This window comes from Pagrus major, chromosome 5 (assembly GCF_040436345.1).
Source record: "Pagrus major chromosome 5, Pma_NU_1.0".
NCBI lineage: Eukaryota > Metazoa > Chordata > Actinopteri > Spariformes > Sparidae > Pagrus > Pagrus major.
In genome coordinates this window covers 4,806,549-4,829,288 of record NC_133219.1, presented here as the reverse complement: position 1 = coordinate 4,829,288, position 22,740 = coordinate 4,806,549, and the positions used below count along the sequence as shown (strand labels likewise).

The 22,740-nt window shown below is 41.9% G+C and overlaps 1 protein-coding gene across 2 annotated transcripts in view; it reads left to right on the top strand.

Moving 5' to 3' along the window:
- The window catches only part of pdzd2 (PDZ domain containing 2), a 105,195-nt gene that overhangs the window by 28,146 nt on the left and 54,309 nt on the right, over positions 1-22,740 (top strand). For both annotated transcript variants that reach the window (XM_073465315.1, XM_073465314.1), the window contains exons 3-8: positions 6,903-7,375; positions 11,425-11,929; positions 18,425-18,570; positions 19,669-19,801; positions 20,366-20,518; positions 20,800-20,899. In XM_073465315.1, the coding sequence (XP_073321416.1) occupies positions 6,903-7,375; positions 11,425-11,929; positions 18,425-18,570; positions 19,669-19,801; positions 20,366-20,518; positions 20,800-20,899 (1,510 nt within the window). The remainder of the gene's footprint in view (positions 1-6,902; positions 7,376-11,424; positions 11,930-18,424; positions 18,571-19,668; positions 19,802-20,365; positions 20,519-20,799; positions 20,900-22,740) is intronic.

Sequence of the window (22,740 nt, the reverse complement as noted above, 5' to 3'; positions counted from 1 at the left end):
GTGTAATTACATTTCGAGAGAGATCGAGAGACAGAGGGAGACAGACACAGAGAGAGAGACAGAGAGAGAGAGAGAGAGAGAGAGAGAGAGACACACAGAGAGAGAGACCGAAAGAGAGAGACAGAGAGAGAGAGAGAGATTTAAATCTAAGATGATTGCAATATGTATTGGCAATAGACATGTCATCGATAGCTATAAGAAAATAGTTTGATAAAATGCTGGATAGTTTCACCTGTATGCATTAAATTCAAACCAATGGAATGCACATAATGCCTGTGACATAAAAAGCCTGTCAATAATGCAGCGTGCTACGAGTGACACACAAACAGCCAATAACCTAACTGACAGATCCCATGTGTGCTTCCTCCCTGGCTCATTTAAACAACCTATCATATGCTTATGCGTATGTGGTTGCCTCAATCATTTCTCATTTCAGTCCATATTTCCATATTCTCCCTTCTTGTAAGCTGACCACTTCATTTTTACTGGTGGGATTTCCCTTAGCAGTGTTCCTTAGCAGTCTTAGCAAGTTCAACTCGATCAGTGTGTGATTTGGTTAAACGTAGATATACTTTTCAGTAACTAGAGTGGTCCTTTAGTTTATGCTTTTGGTGAAGAAGACAAATTTTATCCTCTGTGGATGCAAACTCTACCTTCACCAAACCTGACAAGACTTTCGACTCTGTCTGGCATGACTTTCTTTCAAAGGTTGTTGGAGCAGTTTCATTTCCATGAGATGTTTATCAGCACCATACAGGCTGTACATACTTAACAAACCAACGGCTAGAATCAAAATAAATGGGATAATATTTGGAACCTCTGAGCCTATGGATAAAACAGGATGAAAATATAAAATTTCTAGAAATGGAGGGAGGAGTGCAGAAGATAGCGCTTTTCATGAATGATGTCTTGACATGTCCAGACCTTCTTTATCCTTCCTTGAACTCATGTCAACTCTTACAGAGTATGTTTGATCGTTGGGCTACATATTGAATGAATACATGAAACACAGGTTCTTACCTTTTTAATTATACCCCAGACCAAGTAATCAGGGAAAGATATGAAATCGGTGAGGAATTATCAATAAATAATCTTGGAGTCAATCTATCAAAGGACTTAGGTCAACTAGAATCCATTAATTATGATCCCTTACTCTCCAGAATAAAATCTGATATTGGAAGATGGAATCTAAATCCTTTAATGAATATTGCCTCAAAAATGGAGGGGATTAAAATAATTTTTCTTCCAAGGTTATTTCTATCTTTTCCAGACCCTGCCAGTGGCCGTAACAGCCAAAGATTTTATCAATTCCCATTCACCCTACATTGCTGGACATTTACCTGATGATTTACATTCACAAGAAGGATATTTAATTTGGATGAATTGATTTATGTTATTTCTGATATGTTTTCTTATATGACCCAGGAACAATTATGAACTGTGCTGAAGTATGTTGATTATGTTAATAAGAGTCGAATTTATTTTGTCCTGAAATTTTGATTTGATTAATAATTACTGAAATTTAAACTGGAAGTGGACATTCTTTTGATTATTATTTAACTCTATTCTTTGGACCTTTTGTGGTGTGCCCACTTATTGAGGCTGAAAACCCTGAGGTATCTTTTATAAATTTGATATAATTAATGTTTTATTTGGCGCCCTAATTACAATACTTGTAGGCCTTCTTAAGTTACGCTACACAAGGGAGAAGACCAAGGACTAGATGCAGAACCTTGCAGTTACCCAACTAAACTAAAGGAAGGTTAGCTCTCCCTTGTTTTTAAGAGCTTTTATTAAGTTGCACAAATAAAATCTGTTAATCTGTGCAATCCCTCTCACTCAGCTATGTTGAAAGTTGTTGTTTGTACCTCACCACATGGTACTAACAATATAGAAGCCTGCATGTAAAACTAAAAGCCTAACATGCAGCCTCCACGCACAAACAAATCCTGAAACAAAGAAAAGTGTGCATAAACCCTACAGTCAAGTAAGTCAAAACCCGGGTGTTATGTTTCTCCAGATACAAAACAGTCTTCTCCCATTGGATGAAAGTGCACCTGAACGCACCACATTTCCAGCAGAGCAGCCATAATGTTAGGAGAGTTTAAGTACAGCTACACACCTACGACCACCACAGTTCCATCGTAACACATTGCTGAAAGGGCCAGCTTTCTCCTGAGCGGCAGTTACCTTCACCTAGGCCCCAGTCTCCAACCTCGCTGGATGAGCCACAGACTGCTTTGTGTTTACTAAACACGTTTCGAATCCAGAGGAGACGCTACGCAACCCAGCCTTCATCCCTGCAGAAGTGAGGAATTTCCTTCAGAGAGAAACGGACCGCCACCGAGCCCGGCTTTCTTCCCCCAGCTTTCCTCACCCAGCTTTCTTCACTAACATCGACTCTGCTTCCTCCTCTGCTACAATGCCGAGAACAGCCATCGTTAACCGGCTGATAGGACACTAGCGCCAACCTTATTCATCCACACTGAAGAAACGAGCTGGGTTAATGAGGTAGATGGACACACACTAATCACCACCAGTGCCTCTCCTCTCTGTTAACCTAGACACACACCCACACACATACATGCACACGCTCTGATGAACATACTGTATAGTTGGAGTTAACTCAATCTCCAAGCTGTCAGACGTGCATGATGTGGTCACACACACACCAAATTCAGAACCGCAGAGTTCAGCTCTGTCCAAAATCACGCCGTGTTTAAAGGCATGTGTTAAGTCGGTAGGGGCACTTCCCTGTTTTTTGGGGCTGCTGCTCTATTAGCCTTTTCTTGCAAGAGCTAATAAATTGTATGGAAAAAATATTGGGGTAAAATTCCCACTCACATTTCTCACAAGTGTTACACTTGTGGAAAATGAACATTAGACTCACAAACTTTGGAGACAAATATATGTTTAGAGTAATGTCACTTGCAGTTAAGAAAACTATAACTAAAAAACATGGCTGAAGATGGAGGTACCTTAAGTTGAGGACCTAGTTGAAATAATGCATGACAAATATGCAAAAACATATCGTCACTGCCATGATCAGGAAGAAAACACAAACTATCACCTGCTGCTGAGAGAAAATTGATCAGGATGGTCAAGAGTCAACCAAGCAGCATATGTTTTAAGTACATTTTGTGAGGATTTTAGCAGTGTAGTAAGTCTTCGCCCTCTTTTGGAGATCGCTGACAAAAACCCCCAGATCAGAGGCAGTTCGGCGCGCACTTCAGTGAGCGACGATCGGTATGTGTGAATTGTTCAAAGATGCGATCCAGGAACTGACGCTTTGTCAGTGCTCGCTGGATATCTAGCAAGCAAAATATCTGGTTGAGTCACAAAAGGGTCAGGGAGCCAGGGATGAGCTGTAGCCAATTAGAGCAGACACTCTTGTGCTTTATACCCTCTCTCCTCCTCTCATCTGCTGTCATCCACAGTAGCCTTCTGAGGACAATGTTATCATACATCTATAGTTTCTATCACAAAGACGTTAGTGTTATAGTATTTGTAACTGCATCATTTTCTTTAGCTCGAGAAAATATACTGATACTTTAGCTTAAGTATCTTGTGTTTTGTTAACTGTTGTTAAGTGATCCCAGACTAAGTCTAGTCTAAAAATCAGTTTGACATTGCTTTATGTGAAGACTTTCCAGACTGTAGATGTGAACTGAGCACATGTTCTTTTTCCCAATGTCTTATGGTTGCTCTCATTTTTTCTATTACCACAAATCTTTCTCAACAAAGGCAGCATTGTACATCCAAAAATGAATTCAACGACTGGACAGGTCCATTGTTGATCTCACTCTCAAGCAGACACTTGACAGGGCATCAGGCCTTCTACAGTGAGCCTCTGCCAAAAAGTGAGCCTCTGCCAAAAACTTAGAGGCAATCTCAGCCTAGACAGTCTCCCCACGTCTCTCTAAAAAATGAAATATTGAGCAGTGAAAAGGGGACTTCCAAGAATAAAATTCTTCAGAATGATCTTTGCGTTGATTTTAATGAAAAACATATGTAGATTCTCTAATTGTAGATTGATACATGCTTGCAGTTATTGCAGAGACAGCCCCCCCAGGTCTGTGTCCCCACCACACTCAGCTTGTGAATAAGAAGTTATTCCACACCTGTCAGCTTCTCAGAGCTTGGAAAAAGCATCAAATTGTTGTTTTGTCAATACATTTCAATGACTGGTTTATTTTAATGTTTTCTTGCGGGCTTAACTTTTCTTTCAAAAGTGTCCAATGACTGTAATAGCCTCCAGTCTGCTTTAACAGAACCAGAAATAGTTGATAAGTTATTGGCTAAAAAGGTTGAGAAGGGCTTGATGATCGGGGCCGGAATTTTGCATAAATCCTATTGACAAAGCAACTCAGAAATATTAAGTAGTCAGTATTATAAGCCTCATACACCGTCATCTATCATCTTCATCTTCTTTTATTCCTCGCAGTGGCACCTCTTCACCGTCAAAGGGCAAAATAAAGTATTTTTTGGGTCAGACTAACCTTCTGCTAATTAATAATTGCAAGTTGCCATTCGTTCCTTAACTCTAAGATTTCATCATGGGGAATTATCTTCAGTCCAAACTAGATCAATGCATTAGATACACTTACAGATTTTTAAAATTGGGTGTCTCAACCCATGGCCCTCTGAAAGTGATTGAATTCTAGGCATCACATTGGACAGTAACCAAATGCTGCCACAGTGTTTCCCACACACAGATTTAACTTAAGCCCAGGTATGTTAAGACAAAGTACAATTGGTGACCCATTTTAGCTTTTCTTTTTTTTTCTTTTTTTTTTTTTTGTAAAAACTTGGTGTACCTGGTTGTTGCAATGCAGTTCAGTGCACGTTGGTTTTGATCAGCTACATAATTATCAAGCCTACTCCACAGGTGGCTCAGCTGCTGTTATGGCAACGGAATCACGGGGGAAAAAATGCTAAATACAGGATGTGTTTTTTTTGGGCAAGTTTTTAACCCTACTGCTGATGGAAAGAGCAGATACAGTTGCTCGTAGAGAGAAAAACAGAAAGGAGAGAAAAATCAGAAAGGCTACGCAAGCAAGTTAGACAATTAAAGCAACGCTATGTAATGTAGGAAAGCTCTTTAAATCGATTCTGAGGAAAGATAGTTGATTTTTGAGTCTAATTCTCAGGTCATCAAATACTGATGCCCTGCCACAAATACACAGCCATTCTGTGGGAAACACTGAAGTATCACTCCCTTTTGAGAAGTTGATTTGTATTCAAGAAGCCCTTAAGGTGTGTTTCATGCAGTGCCTATAACTAAACACAACAGATGTCTTAATTTGGCCAATTTATCTTTGCAGTGAGAGGCAGATCCTTCCCAAGGTACATCATTCCAGTGTAGATTGTTAGACCTGTCTAAAACTCTTTCTACTGGTTTTGAGGTATCTACAAAGATCAATGATTTGTTGACATTTGGCCAGAAGAATTGCTTGCTCTTCCCTCAGATTTACAATCTACTGCACTCTTGGAAGTAAAGTAAATTGCTGATGCATGCATTCTCTGGGGCAACCTATGGTCTAGGCAACAAATCATAGTGTTCTGTAACAATAAGGCAACTGTTAATATCATTAATAAAGAACGCTCTTCTATCTCATTTATTGATAGAATTGTTAATCTAATGTGGTCATCTGAGACATGTAATTTCACTTTCCAAATGGTGCACTTACATAGCCTGAATAATAAAGTTGCAGACTCCCTGTCTTGATTTAAATTCCAGGAATTTAGAATTGCTCCCATGTGACAGATGTTACGTTTGCGGAGAGTAAATTAAGTAAAGTCAACTCAAAATGCTATGAGCACTGATGGTTACAAACAGACAATAATCCTCATCATGACTGCTTCTCGTTTGCATCCCAAGTGAGGTCATACTGGCCAACCACTTCAAATGCACCATGTTTATTATTAGCACGATAGCCGAGGTCCGCAGTAGGCTTTCGCTTCACTTAGATAATTCACATGACGGTAGAATTACCTTTTTTAAGAGGGACTCCATGCTTGCATCTTTATTCTTAATATTAGGATTTCTTAAGACTGTAGCAGGCTAGGCTGCTACACATTTTTCGATTGTCTGGCTGATGGTTAGCATGGTCTTTATTCTAAGCTTGGCGTGAGAGTCCGTTGTTTTGGGGATTTTCTGCGTTGCATTCTCTATTTTGGCTTGGCATGCTAGCTAAACCTGGTAGCATCTTAGGAATGGAGCCATCTGCATTGAATACTGTAACTGTTTTTCCATTTGTTGCAATAAATTGTTAAATCTGTGTCACTTTGTCACAAGTGATTGATGACCACATTTGAGGGATTATTGATTAATAAATATCAGTATCAGCATGGGCCCCAAAACGCAAGTATCAGTCAGGCTGTGATTGAGAAACAGAACAACACATTGTTGGTTTAGGTGTTTTCATAGGATTTGTGGTGGCAAAAACATAGACTGTTGCTTTCCTTATCCTTCAAGTATTTGCACAATATACATTTATGTCACTCAGTTTGTCTCTCTTATGTCTTGTTGGTGACAATGACTAACTTTGTGAAATTGCAAAAAATACAGTTCAAACAAATGTTCAACATATGTAACTGTCAATGTAGATAGCTGCATTGGTTAAAAGGAAAACATAACACCTCCTATGTCAGCCGATGAGTGTCAGACGACTGAAAAATGTTACTAAAATGTGTTGCAGGAACACACCCTGCATAAGTCTTGAATATAAATGTTTAAAATGAAATGAGTATTCTGGTAGAAATCAAACCATGAATGGAAAACCATGCAATGTTTCAAAATGTTAAAACAAATACGCAAGCATAGTTGTTAAAGCCTTATTATCTGATGTTATTATCCCAGTTTGTTCACTGATTTGTCATTCTTCTTCTTCTTTCTCCAGCTTGTGGACTCCTGCCAGAATGGAGAAGGGGATAGTGTGTGCAGTAGAAGCAGTTTTAACAGTCTTAATGTTGAGGACATGTCCCTGTGTCTGGCTGCCATTCAGAAGTTGGTGGAGTACATTAAGTTCAACTTCATGGAGGGTGACACAACTCCATTAGCCAGCCTGTCCTCCTGCAAAGAGGGGTTAGATGTCGAGGTTCATGCCGTTTCCCTCAGTAAAGATGAGGGAGATACCACTGAGTTTGGCCTCAGCTTTGGGAACATCCCTATTTTTGGGGACCCTGGCAGAAGAAAGAAGGGAGGCCCTAGGAGGAGGAGGGACCAGGGCCCCATCATGGATGTAGGATGCATCTGGGTGACAGAGGTGAAGAAGAGGAGCCCTGCAGCCCACTGTGGGGGGATCAAGTTGAGAGATGAACTGCTGTCACTGAATGGGCAGCTGATGGTGGGAGTAGATGTCAGTGGAGCCAGGTAAGAGTACTTCAATAAAAACAGAAACCATGAACCAGTCATTTGAAGGGGGACATTATTGCAATGATAAACTACTTTATATAATGTAAGCACAATGCAATTTTCAAAAAATCCTGTAAATTGAAAACCTGACAAATCATTGTACTTCATCACAATCCTGTAAATCACATGATTCAGACTCAAGGCCCGCAGGAGAATCCCGCCTGGCACCGGGCGATAGCTTACAAAGAAATATAGTTTGCACAGTCCGATTCTATAGCCCAAATCACAATGTTTGTTTACAGGTACTTCTGGGAAAAAAATGGTTACATCACATATGAGCCTTCATACAATTTAACTTTCTTTTTGCATTATGTTATTTCAAAGTGTTAACATTAATTCCAATTTATTTTTTCATTAATAAAATCTCTATCACTAACATTTGGTTGGAGAACTAATTTTCCTGTTGGGCCACATACTAAAGAAAAAGACAGATTGAGTTTATTATTCTATTGAGATATATACATCAGGGTTTTTATCATGTATAATTAAAAAAAAAAAAAAATGGTTTCAATGAATCCTTATCTCTAGCCTAATCGAGGTCTATAAGGGACAGAGTCAGTATTCTGGGTTTTCCTGTGTCTTCCTCTCAGACATAAAATGAAAGAAGACAGAGAGAACGAAATATTTATTTATTTATATATATATATATATATATATATATATATATATATATATATATATATATATATATGTGTGTGTGTATATGTATATATATGTATATATGTATATATATATGTATATATGTATATATATGTGTATATATATGTATATATATATATGTGTATATGTGTATATATATGTATATATATATGTATATGTGTATATATGTGTATATATGTATATATATGTGTGTATATATATGTATATGTATATATATGTGTGTATATATATGTATATGTATATGTATATATATATATATATATATGTATATGTATATGTGTATATAAAAAGAGCCAAGACGGAGCCATGCAACCTACCCTTTAACATGCAAAATCATCTTTCAGTGGTTTCAGACCATTGCTCAACACAGTTTCATGCTCAAAGCCATCATGCCATAGCTAATCGGAAGGTCCCTGGTTCGATTTCCCAGCTCCCCGGTTGCATGTCGAAGTATCCTTGAGCAAGATTCACACAAGCCCCCGGCTGAGCGCTGCAGTGTTGGAGTTCTCCCTGGGGAACAAGAGGGTCGCCTCTGTGTGTCTGAAAGCCACTGGGGGGAAGGCTCTGACTGTCGTTTGTGCTTACGCACCAAACGGCAGCTCAGAATACCCATAAAAACTCAATGCTCACGTGGGTAACGTTGGAGAAACCTGTAGGGAGGTGATTGGGAGGAATGGCCTGCCTGATCTGAACCCAAGTGGTGCTTTGTTATTGGATTTCTGTTCTAGTCACGGACTGGCCATAATGAACACCATTTTTGAGCATAAGGTGGTCCATAAGGGTACTTGGTAGCAGGCCACCTTAAGACAAAGGTCAATGATCGACTTTGTGGTCGCATCATCTGATCTGCGGCCGTATGTCTTGGACACTCGGGTGAAAAGAGGAGCAGAGCTGTCAACTGATCACCACCTGTTGGCAAACGAGTTGTGAGGGTGAACTGGGAACGTCTGGTGGAGGCCCTGGTCCATCGGGTCTTCAACTCCCATCTCCGGAAGAACTTTTTGCGCATTCCAGGGGAGGTTGGGGACTTGGAATCCAGGTGGACTATGTTTCAAGCCTCCGTTGTAACCCAAGAACCCATTGGTGAACACTGGTGGTGAGGGAGGCCGTCAAGCTGAAGAAGGAGGCCTTTCAGGCTCATTGGCCCTCTTCTGAAGCAGCAGATGGGTACCGAGAGGCCAGAAGGGCTGCAGCCTCAGCGGTTCCTGAAGCAAAAACCAGGGTGTGGGAGGAGTTCAGGGAGGCTATGGAGGAGAACTTTTGATCCGGACTGGGGATATTGTCGAGCAGTGGAAAGAGCACTTTGAGGAGCTCCTGAATCCAACTAACACATCCTCTGAGGTGGAGGCAGAGTCTGAAGACTCAGGGAAATACTCATCCATAGCACTGGCAGAGGTCGCTGCGGTAGTCAAGAAGCTGCCCAGTGGCAAGGCGCCAGGGGTGGACGAGATTCGCCCTGAGATGCTGAAGGCTCTGGACATTTTTGGGCTGTCTTGGTTGACACGCCTCGTCAGTGTCGTGTGGAGGTCTGGAACAGTACCTATGGAGTGGCAGACTGGGGTGGTGGTTCCCATCTTTAAGAAAGGGGACCAGAGGGTGTGCACCAATTACTGCTCAGCCTCCCTGGGAAAGTTTACTCCAGGGTGCTGGAAAGGAAGCTGCGGCCAATTGTCGAAGCCTTGGATTCAAGGGGAACAATGGGAGTTTGCACAAACAATTTCGATGTTTTTTGTGGACTTAGAGGATGCCTGCGACCGGGTTCCCCCGGGGAGTACTGTGGGGGGTACTGCAAGAGTATGAGTTACCGGGCCCTTTGCTATGGGCTATCCAGTCCCTGTATGACCAAAGTGAGAGCTATGTCCATATACTTGGCACTAAGTCAAGCCTGTTTCCAGTGGGCATTGGACTCCACCAGGGTTGTCCCTTGTCTCCGATCCTGTTTGTGATTTTCAATGACAGGATCTCGAGGTGCAGCCGTGGGGAGGAAACTGTCCGGTTTGGAAACCTCAAAATTGTATTGCTCCTCTTTGCAGATGAAGTGGTTTTGTTAGCTTCTTCGGCCTGTGACCTCCAGCAGGCACTGGGGCGGTTTGCAGCCGAGTGTGAAGTGGTCAGGATGCCCTCCGGTTGGGGGGAGAGCTCCTGCCCCAGGCAAAGGAGTTTAAGTATCTCAGGGTCTTGTTCATGAGTGATGAGAAAATGGAGTGTGAGATGGAGGTGCTGCTCCGGACTGTCGTGGTGAAGAGGGAGCTGAGCCAGAAGGCGAAGCTTTCAATTTACCAGTCTATCTACGTTCCGACCCTCACCTATGGACATGAGCTGTGGGTAGTGACCGAAAGAGCGAGATTGCGGATACAAGTGGCCGAAATGAGTTTCCTCCGTAGGGTGGCTGGAGTCAGACTTAGAGCTAGGGTGAGGAGTTCCGTCATCCATGGTAGCTCGTAGTAGAGCCACTGCTCCTTCACGTCGAAAGGAGCCAGCTGAGGTGGTTCGGGCATCTTGTTAGGATGCCTCCTGGGCGCCTTCCTTGGGAGGTGTACCAAGCACAACCAACTGGGAGGAGACCCCAGGGAAGACTCAGAACCCACCAGAGGGACTATATGTCCCATCTGGCCTGGGAACGCCTCAGGATACTCAAGGAGGAGCTGGAAAGCATTGATGGGGAGAAGAAGGTCTGGAATACCCTTCTAAGCCTGCTGCCTCTGCGACCCAACCCCGGATAAGCGGGAGATGATGGATGGATGGATGGATGGATGGATGGACATACAGTCAGCAACAGAGTCATTTTCTTTATCTGGGGAGTGAAAATTTTGATTTTGTGACAGGCATCCTGTAATGGACAGTTCCAAATATTAAATGCTTTTTCCTTTATTTCAGAAATGGTGGTTTAATCACCTCACATGGGGCACCAAATAACATAGCGTTCTCACCACATATATGACATATTATTAAGCACTTGTTAGAAGGGGCTCCACCTCTATTGATCAATTAATCTATTGATTAATTAATGAGGCAAGATAATCGCATCAAATAAATCAGTCTTATATATGAAAGTTACACAAATACGACTTGATTCAAGATATTAATAAAAAATTAATTTTTTTAAAAATCAGCTCAATGGGATTCCAAACTTCAGTCTTATGTAAAGACTACTATCATTTACTTATTACATTTTATTTAACCCCAGTCTCAGTTTTTTACTGTGTAGTAGTACAGTATTGTATGTCAAGATTACCTCACCCACTGAGGTGGAAATGTTAACCTATGGATGTAAGGACTGTAATTTTATTATGATATTTGACCCAATGTGTAATCACAGCATTATCCCTTTAATGCTTTTCTTATAGTTACCTGGCTGACCAGTGCTGGAGTGGAGGCTGTATCTACCTGATCATGCTGCGACGAGTCAAGCGAAAGGCTCCTCCCCCTCCCCATAATGTCAATGGCAGTGTCAATAGTCCTGTCAGCAGTGAGAGCTGTGAAGACCAGCTGCAGGACAGAGCTGCCTCTGAGTGCTCTGACAGCTCAGCAAACTGCAAACGCACACGCAAGTTTGGTGTCATATCACGTTCGCCCTTTAATCAAGACAACAGGGACAGTGCTGACTCAGAACTCCAGAGCTATTATATTGGTGACAACTCCTCTATTTCTACTGATGCAGAAATCAGTACTCAAGGTGAAGACTCAGGCTGCATCCTCTCCACACTTACACCCACAAAGGAAAGCCCAGGAACCTTTTCTCAGATGGGAACAAGTCTACACAGTGGAGGCACTGCCACCCTGCCTGCAAGGTGTCATAGTCAGCTGTTAGAAAGCAAAATCGATTCTTTCAGCAGTGAACCCTTAAGCCAGGTAAGACACACTGTTGACACAAAGGGCTCTGATTTAATGCAGAATTACACTAGGACAAGTGAGAGGTTATACTACTCACTTTCTATTTTCCACCTTTTTTCTGAAGACAAGGGACTTTATTCTGAATTGAGAGTAATGGTTTAGGTATATGGGCAGCATCACAATACTTTCATACAGCAACTAACAGGTGAAGTGAATACTGTTGATCATCTCATTACAATACAATGTTCTGTTGGGAAACCTTCAGTTCTGGTATACGCGTGGAGGCCGCTTGGCTCGCACTATCCACACAAACACTGTTGCAGACCAAATACCACCTGTCATGGCAGAGGCATCCATGGATTGGACTTGATCTGGCATGTCCCATGGATGCTTAATTGGATTGGCATCTGGGGGTTTCGAAGGTCAGGTCGATGACTTGAGCTGTGTTGGCGTTGTTCCACCAGCACTTTTGGCCGTATTGAGTCAATGTCGTGTTGATTTGCTCTAAGTTGAGCCAAGCCGCGCACGCCCCACCTCCTAGTGGGCTGCGGTGATGTCTCAATACTGCAGCCAACCCATAACAAGCACCCGTCTCCCCCTCAAACAGTTGTTTTGCAAATTGATACTCAACTCATGTCTGTGCAGGAAACCTTAGAGAAAGATGAAGTCAGTGTGTTCAGCTCTCATTACTTTTGTAGCTTCTGACTGAATCTCTTTAGTTTCTCTCATCCTGTTTGTACTAAAACATTTGCTGTGTTTTACTGTTTCATCGTGTTCGCTTTCACCTGTAACAGGAGTCATGTTTAGTTACTGCTGCTGAAAACACAAAATTTCCTGTAATGCTGCTTCATTATAAAAGCTTTTAAATTACCAAATAATTGGGGGCTTTCATTGTTAGGGTATATAAAACGTGTTTGTAACCACCTAAGCCCCTCTATTAGTGGTCATTCTTCGATAGTACTGTGAGGAGCAAGACAAGCGTGTCATTAGTTTAAGACACACCTTTAAGCAGGTAGGATTCAACAGCTGCTGAGAGCTGTCTACTGCAGCTCTGGCAAGCCCACAGAACTTGTGTCTATGGCAGCACCACAAGGTCCTGTCTAGAAGTCTAGCCAGCAGGTATGACACAAAAATCTTCCAGCTAACTCTGCAAGCAAGAGGAAAACAAGTGTGTACAGAGCTACTAACTTTGCAAGGACCTATGGGAGTGACCAGTTTCCTCCAATTTCTCAAAGAACACTGCACAGCAGGACGGCACTGTTCATCATTGAAAACACAACCTTTTTCAGCCTGGCTCATCAGCTAAGGAACCGCCAGCATCTTTGTCCTCAAGGACTGGTAATGTGAAATAGGCCTAGATAGCATACAGCATGATATAGCACGGCTAAGCACAGAACTGTTTATATTTTTGTTAATTGTTAACGAAATGCACGTCTTAAATCTATACTGGACTGTTTGAGTGTTAATGTGACCTCTGTGTGGTCAGTTTATTGGTATTTGACTTTGACACACCGCTCAGTTGATGTTGGTTAAGTTAAGTTCATATAGACTCAGAGTGTTGCATGCAACTAACCAGCATTCCTAACCTGGCACCCGTATTTCAAATATTGAATATACAGATAGGTGTGATCTGCTATGGCATTATTGCCTGACACAACTCCTCCGGTACCCCCTTTAAACTTGGTGGCATGTCAGTGACAAGGCTGTCTCCCTGCCACCCCATGCAGCTAGTCCTCATAATAAGTGTTATGAGGTGAACAACCAATGTTCCAACAAAACCACGGCATCATACCTCTACAGTGTAAATGATGGTTCTCCAGCCAGCTTCCTTGTACTCTGCGGCAAGATTGGAGTACTTAAGCCTTTTCCTCTCTGCGGCAGCCTCTATGCCCTCCACCCACGGGACCGTTAGCACAGTCTTGGTATCACTGGACAACATCACTATGTCTGGGCCAAGGCCTGTGGTGGTAATTTCCCTAGGGAACTGGAACTTCCTGCTGAGATCAACTCCCATTGTGCAGTCCCAGGTGGCAAGAACTGATCTTGGCGGAACGTTTGGTGTCATGCTTGTGTTGCCCCCTCCTTCCTTGACAAAGAAAAATTCCCACATTGTCCAGCCCCCCTATCGCCCTTGTGCTAGAGCCTTGATCTTAAAGTGCTCATCCTCCACACCTGTCACCTCAGACACCACCTGTTCCTTACTCTCTTTCCTGTTAGCCTTGAACCAGAATCGAGACCAGTCCTTCCAGCCTGGGCTCTACGGGTGATCTCTTTGTATTGTAGTCTCATAATCAACAGGTCAACTTCAGCTTGGGCTTTCGACCAGTGTGAACCTGGACGTCTGATTTCCTTACTGACTGGTCAGAGGACTCCCTCATCTCCAGCACTATCCTGGATTTTTACTACCTGTAGCCCATGCTTATTGATTGTAGTGGCAGCTGTAGGATGTTCTTTTTGAAGAGACCGTTTTTTTAGCTTCTGGTCTGACGGCAATCTGATTCCTTCCACCATCTGTCTTGTTCCAGAGAGTATTACCTCAAAGGCAGCCACAAAGAGGATGAGGGGCATTGAGCATCCCATGGCGATGCCTACCTCCAACTGCTGCCAACTGGTTGTGAAGCCTTGGAGGATGAAGCCTATCTGTAGGTCCTTGAAGTAGTTGAAGACCAGGCTGCTGCTGATGTCAGGAATGTAGAAGAACTCTGTGGCATAGCTGCTGTGTTGGCTAGGTCAAGCCAGATGACATGCATGTCTTTAGTACTGCTGGACAGTTCTTGTAGAACTTGTAGCGTATCCCATATGGACCTGGGGCTGCTGAGGCTCTGGCCTTTTTTCACAACCTCTCTGACTTTGCTGAGCTTGGATTGGGAGGGTGTTCAACTGAGACAAGGGTGGGGTTGGACTATACTGATGTCTACTTCCAGTTCTCTGTTTATCTCCAGCCCCCCGTTCTTTGCTTCCTCCAGCAGCTTTCTGGCATACTTGAAGGGGTTCTTGAAGAAGTTAGCTTGTTCCTTCTCCTTCCTCTTCCTGCACTTCCGGATGCTCTCCGCCCTCTGCAGATTGGCAAGTCTCTGATTGATCTCCTCCCACGGCACTTTGAGGCCTTCTTTCTTGCTTGGTGTTGCTTTCCTCGAGCTCTTTCGGAGTTTATGTTGGTGCACCAACTGTGTCATCCACCATGACCAAACCAAAATATTAAAAACAAGCAATATGTGAACTGGGAGTGCATAAACAAAAAGAGAAGGAAACAAAGAAACGAAACGAGAAATTAATGAAAAAAGTTACTTCGTACTGATTTTAAAGGGTGCTGCAAAGTTAGAAGCATTTAATGTTCAGTCAGTTTGGTATGCAGGAAGATTTACAGCCCCTGCTGTTATCTGTCAGGCTCCACTGTAAAGAAAAGGGGGTCTTCAAAGTCCCATGTGTTTGTCTCGGGGCTGTTACCGAAAAGGGACTTCACACTGAAGTGTTACTTACAATCTGTTTGATGTTAGGGTCCAAAGACATTAAACAAACAGTCAATACCAATCAAAGATGAGGTCCAATTCTTCCGGACTGTTGGACAGACCCCATCTCCGTCCTGTGGGTGTCAATTGTCCTTTTGGCCCCAGATAATCTCACCAAAACTTTATTATAAATCATCTTGAGGCGTTAAGCTCGTCCTTCCGTGGGAGTGGGAAAACTATCCCTTCTGGATTGCATCATACTGATAGGTTTGTAGCTGCTAAGTGGGGAGGAATCATGTTTGTTTGAGTGTACCTGTAATTTTGCTGAGCTGGATTTCACTACAATTATTAAATCTTAGTGGTTTGAAGTAGTTGCAATAAATGCAGTTTGAAATGTCCTGTGAAGTGTTTTACACATCTCTTTAATTAAGTTGATCTATGGTTCTGCAGTACTGCAGTTGGTCTCTGGGGCAAATTAGCAGCAAGGATTACTGGCCATATCCAGCTAAGTAAATACACCCATGGTATAGAAGACAAAATTTGACTTTTATATGATCATTATTGAACTTAGATTGCATACTCCATTATGCTATCTACGTTCACTAATGATCTACTGCTTTATGAAAGGGGTTTTAGTTTTTGTTAAGGTATGTCAAGCTTGTGTCGTGGGTGATGGATATCACATTAATTAACCCTAAATAATGTTTCAGTAAAGATTATTATGTAGCTCTAGAAACAGAATGACATCTGGTGAACTAAAGAGATAAATTGACATACAGTTGTTATACCAATCTGTCACAAAAACACCTGCATTACTTATAAAGATAAGAATTTTCAAATATTTTACATTACAGTGTCCTGGTGCAGGTGTAGCAGCCCGGTGTTCAGCAGTTAGATTTGCGTAGAGATGTTTTAGAGGATAAATAGGATCATCACCCTGCAACAACTGGTATGAGGAAACCAGAGAGAGTAATGGGATAGTGGTTTGGCATGTGGGTCAGAGGATTGAGACAGACAGCTGGTGTATTGTCCCAGCACATCACAGGGATTGTAAATGAAGATTAATGTCTGTAGCTAGCATGTTTGTGCCCTAGATGAAGATGTCCACTGTTATATAAATCCTTCTAGGCTCACAAGTCATTAAAATGGCTGATTAAGCTGTGAGCAGTGGCAGTGCAGAAGTTCAAGAATTAGGGCCCTATTTTAATTGCACAAGCACAACGGCCAGCACAGCGTGGTAGATCTTGCCATGCTAGTGGCTCTTTGAGGCTTACAGTGACTAAAATGCTGATGTTCTGCTAATTAGCAAAACATAAAGTACAGCTGAGCCTTGATATACTTAATATACTAAAAGACAACAGGATACTAAAAGACAACACCCGCCACAATCTGTCTACCCTGCTGCCATCTGGCAAAAGATACAGAAGTATCTGCTGCCATACCACCGGACTACCGAGCAGCTTCTGTCCTCAGGCTGTGAGACTCCTCAATTCATCCTCCATACTCCATTCTATAGAATATTTTTTTGTTTTTTTTGTTTCTCTTATGTAGCTTAAAGGGCCTTAATCTCATCTCGTCTTACTACCCTGGTGTTGTTAATTGACAGACAAATAACCCTTTAACATTTAATGGGAATGTTATAAGTCTTGCAGGTATTTGGTTATATAGAGAAATATTGGCCGAATTAAATGTTTGACCTGTTGGTCAAGCTAGATAAAAATATTTTTGGCTTACTTTTCTCTCTAAAGCAAAACTGGCAACCTAATGATGATGCTTGAGTCAGGGGAACACCAGGTTTGAAAAGGATTCATCTGTACAAAACTTTGTCCCAGTTGATCTAGTAGATATTTCGCAGAATAAGTAAAAACATGGTCCTACTGGTGGTACTACAGGAAAAGTCACCAAAAGTTTGGGGGTCACCAAAGTGATAACATTTACAGTAAAATCCCAACATAAGATCCAGACATTGGATTACTAAAATCAGTAGGATTCAGTCTGTGGGGACTTTATAGTGTTGGGCACTTAAAAGACGACATCACATTAGCCCCATTACGCCTTAGATGGCAGGACGAGACACTGTTTCACGCACTGTTGTGTGCGTACACAACACACCTCTTCCACCTCTACCCTTCCAGAATGACGGCATGCTATTTTAAATCAGACTCTGGGGCAGCATTATGCTGGCTTTGTTTAGTTCAGTGTGTGGTTCAGTGGATACTTGTTGTGGCAGTATTGTTGGATCTTTGTGTAAAAAGGGCTATTGTCATATCTACTCCACTGAGCAGAATTGAGCCGATATATATACCCAACTTAGGCTCAGTGGTAACAAACTGATACAGACATCTTTAGTGTTGCAACATTTGTGTTTCATTAGTATTTACCACATAATAGAGTGTTTTAAGCACACCTCAGCAATAATTACAATACTTCTGGGATCATTTAATGGCAATATTGGATTATAGTTAAAGTGGCTGTGTGACTGAAAATGTATAAAATGATGAGGTAAATGTTGGAATTCTGGCTTAATTGATTAATGGATTCCTTGCAGCAACACATTTTTGAGTTAAGAGGTAACTTAACAGAAACTATTTCCTGGAGCAGGTTTTTCTCTGTCAGCACCACATAAGATCTGGTCTACACCACAAGCTGTGGTTCTTACTTGATGTTTACACGGGGTGTAGGCTGGGTGATGAGCAAAGCAGCCATTGCAGCTTCACACCTACATCATTGCCTACACAGGATGCATTCAGTCAAAGTATTGGGTGTAGGTCACCCTTTTTTTGGCAGCACCAAAAGTCCATCGAATTAGTTGGCAGTCTGACAAGGAATCCGATGCAATGTGATAATAATTATAAAAGTTCTCATTGTATCATGTATAAACCAACACATTTTGACCCAGAGGAATCTTCATCAGGGCATACAGTGCAATGAGGACAAGTGCTCTGTATAAAACTCATAAAGTGGTTGTTTTAATTTTAGCTTTTTGATAATGTGTATTATATATTATATTTGACTGTAACTCAACCCTGTCTAATACATTATGTTTGTTTGTGCTCTTTTGTAGGCCAGAGAGGGCAACTACATCTGGAAGATGCATATGGTGAAGGGCCAGGAGGGGTTGGGCATACAGATAACAGGGGGGCGGGGCTCCAAGCGCTCTCCTCACGGCATCATCATTGCTCATGTAGAGGAGGGGGGCGCCATTCACAGGTACAGTCCTAATGATGTCCAGAAAAAATCAGGTGCAGCTGATACTCCATTATCTCTACCTGAACTCCGCAGAGCATGTTTGAACCTCCATACAGCACAATAATAATCTGTTCCTGGTTGACTTATCAAGTATTTCAAAATTATATATAAAGTTTTTTTCTTGTGTGTAACTGATATTATGTTTCAAACCTTTTATGAAAGGAATAATTTGCTGAGCACTGACACATTTTTTCTTTTAGGAATTCAATGCTTTGTACACACTCACCCACACAACAAAATACTGTATTTACCACAAATACAAATGTTTTTCTGTCTTTAACTGACAAAACCAGCTGTTCACATTTAGTTGCATTGCAGTGACTGTTATACTTTTTATAAACTGTACTGTGCTTAGCACAAATAAAGAAATTAAGGCCTACATTTGCTATTTTACTAAATTCATGGGCCTGATTTTTTTTTTTTCCCTCACCAAGAAGCTTATGTTTTCAGTCTTGTTTGTTAGTTTGTCTGGTTGATCTGGATAGCGAAATTATGATAAATAATAAAATGTATTAACAGATCATAATAGAATTAGGTTTTCGGTTATTGATGTGTATGCAATATTTTTACTACTTAACCTGTTAAGAACTAGCCTCTAGTTTGTGTCTCTGCTCGATATTTTTTTTTCAACTACAAGGACATTTGAATAATCAAGGTATCATAATAAAGGGAACACTTGAAATATTTGTTCAGATGTGTAAGTATATATGTTGCTGGGTCTGAGTAAATTAAGTTGGCACACAGCGTAAATTAAAGATTTTTAAAGAAAATTACAATTTTAAAATGAATATCCCTGAGGAATGATGCAACTGCAGCTCCCAATCTCTAGCAAACCACAGCAAAACATCTGAACATTACCTCTGCTAACTTGTATGCTAATAAAGGAAATCAGAACAAAATTAGAGAGATTTTAGTACAGAGCACTCGGGCAGAATTTTCACGTGTGTGTGTGTGTGTGTGTGTGTGTGTGTGTGTGTGTGTGTGTGTGTGTGTGTGTGTGTGTGTGTATAAGTGGACAGCATATGTAAATGCTTGTGCTTGAATATATGTGTGTTTCAGGGACGGTCGTCTTCAGGCTGGTGATGAGTTGCTGATGATTAATGGTCAGTCTCTGGTGGGTCTTACTCATCAGGAGGCTGTTACTATCCTTCGCTCCACTACTGGTCTGGTCCAGCTAGTGGTGGCCAGCAGGGTAAGTGCACACTGGGGTATGTGGAGGCCATACCCCAGAAACACATTTCTTCAAATTTGGCACAAAAGTCCAGTTGGACTCAAGGATGAACTGATTAGAATTTGGTTGTCAGAGGTCAAGGTCAATGTGATGGCACAAAACACATTTTGCACATAACACAAGTCATATGATGATTCCAAAAAAAAAAATGACACAAAAGTCTAATAGGATAAAATGATGAAGTGATGACATTTTGTATCCAGAAGATAAAAACTTTGACACTGTGACATCATAATATTATTTATCACCATAGCTCAGGAACAGCAACTTGCTCGTTCCTTTACTGTGGAAAGTAATCTGACTCACTTTGGTTTGAGTTTTTTGTTCTGGATGCATGTGGACAGCCACTGAGTTAACTGAAAGAGAAGAACCATAAAACAGAGAACTTTGGCCAAATCTTAGATGGGGGAGTTTAGAGTTTGGGGAAATTACATTGACTTGCTTTTTCATTGACTCGCTCAAGACATACTCTCACTCTCACTCTCACTCTCACTCTCACTCATAACGTTCCTTCCGTTCCTGCAGGAGGAATCAGACGTGGGTTTCGAGCGCTTCCCATCCACCAGTCTGCCAGACCTAGTCAGCACCTGCAATTCCTCGTCCTTTCTGTCTCAGACTGCTCCCCCTCCTTCACCCCAGACCTCCAACTGCAGCACCAGCCTGCATAACCCTTACCTGGTACACATAGATAATATGTACAATACGTTCATGTGCCTGTTTTTGTATGTGTGTTTCACTGTAGCACTTACATGTTAAACTGCTCCTATCAATAGCAGCAGCCTGTCTTAGAATTAGTGACCAACTGGAAGGTAGTTAGCTATTTGGGCAGAGGTCATGGTTACAGCCGTAACAGCTGAAATAAGTCCTGTACTAGTAAAGGTTAAATGTTATCAAATGAAAGGCAATCTATTCATGAAAATTAATGAAATACATATCGTCTGTGTATTTTGTCCTTATAGCTGACTAACCTGGAAAAACTAGAAGAACAAAGTCAGGGAGAGGCACCCAAAGGATCCTGCTGCAGTCCCACACCTGTAAAGCTTTGCAACCGATCCCAAGGTTGGTACTTCCCAGGAACAGGTTATTCACTAACACCAAAGTGTTTTTAGAATAGAAAAAATGCTTCGACAGTATCTCTAAGCTAGGTAGTCCAAGTGTTGTTATAGTCTGCTGTTTTCCATTATTGTTGTACAGTCCGATGGCAGCAGTTACAAGGGAGCGTCTGAAGTGGGGTAAAATGAACCAGCAGCTGAATGAGCTGCCACAGCTCATCGTAGAGGGGGTGAGAGGAGTTACCTAGGATGGTTTTGATTCATCGTCCTCTTTGTCGCAGCCTCCAGACTCTCAGACATACTGCGGCCAGCCTGTGAGGTAGTCCAAGATCCAGGATGCAGTGTCAGGATACAGTTGCAAGTGTATCCCTTAGAAGGCAGGACTGGATGGTGTTTTCAGAAGCTAAAAGTTTCATTCTGTTTCCTTTGGAGTGTTTCCTCTGTCCTTCCAACTTTATAACTATAACTTTTAGTTTTGCTGCTTAAATGCGCAATGATATTTGTGACAGTGACATTACTGCATGCATGGAAACATTTGAAATGACTGATAGCAGCCTCTCTAATCATAGGATTAGAGTGTACAAGTGTTGTGAATCTGCCTGTGTAGGTGCATCTTACTGTCAGAAAAACACTGCACCATTGACTTTAAACTTGCTTTTTTTGGTCCATGGGGCAGCCACTTTCTGCTGCCTAAAGATAGCAATGTGCCATCAGTGCACCTGACCACACTTCATTTAAAGACCAACACGCCCAGGGACGCACAGGTACATTTGCTATTTACACAATCTAGGCACTGGGCATGAAAATGCAACAGTCTAAAACTAGCAAAGGCAGGCTGTGTGCCACTGAAAGAGGCTGAACACACCGGATGGATTGAAATTAAAACTGCATGGTTTATAGCAGGGGCTGAGGCAGGTGGGGTTGTGATGCAATGCCATCCAGTGTCATAAAGGTGTTTGGTAGGGATGAGGTGAAGGATGGTACTGTCCCTTGAATTTATGGATTTTCTGAGAGAAGGGGAGGTAACCATGTTATTGGTTACCTGCAGAGGTGCAAATGGTAGCACAGATGATGGCTGACGATGTGATGGAAGCAATATTTCTGTAGGGGCGCTCCAACAAGTACAAGGTGTGTTCCCAAAGTTCAATTTGGACCCTAGTATTCTGTAAATTATCGTCACAGTACAATGTACATTGAAGTAAAAGTTTATGGATGTAACACTATATGTGATATTATCCTGATGGGCTGGACCATCCCAGGAAGAAAAGAGTCGGAATAAGAGCCATGCTTATCCAGCTTGGTTTAAGATAAGATAAGATAAGATAATCCTTTAGTGATCCCCAGAGGGGAAATTAAAGTGTTGTAGCAGCACAAAGACAAAGTAGCAAATGGGTAAGCACAAATAAAAATTGTAATAAGACAGATAAATATACCTACAAATAAAATGTAAATTAAAGCTGCAAGCAGCGATGAACGGGCCCTCGCAGTCCACGCGCGTCGGGGCGTGCTGCTGTCGGGACATGCTGCTGTCGGGGCATGCTGCTGTCGTTACATGCTGCTGTGTGGGCTTGCTGCTGTTGAGGCTTGTTCATGCAACAACTTGCGTAGAGGAAACAAAACTGAAGGCAGTGAAGCTGCTGTTTTGTCATTTAGCAATAAAAGCGCCACCTATTGGTCGATTTGCACGAAATTTTGTAGAAATGCTCATCGTGTCATGGAACACAACTGGGAAAAGTTTTGTGTTAATCGGACTGTATTTCATCAAGATACACAAGAATGTCTGTTTGACCACAATGTGCAGGAAATTGTTGTTTTATAATTTGGGCATTCTGTGGACTAGCACATTTC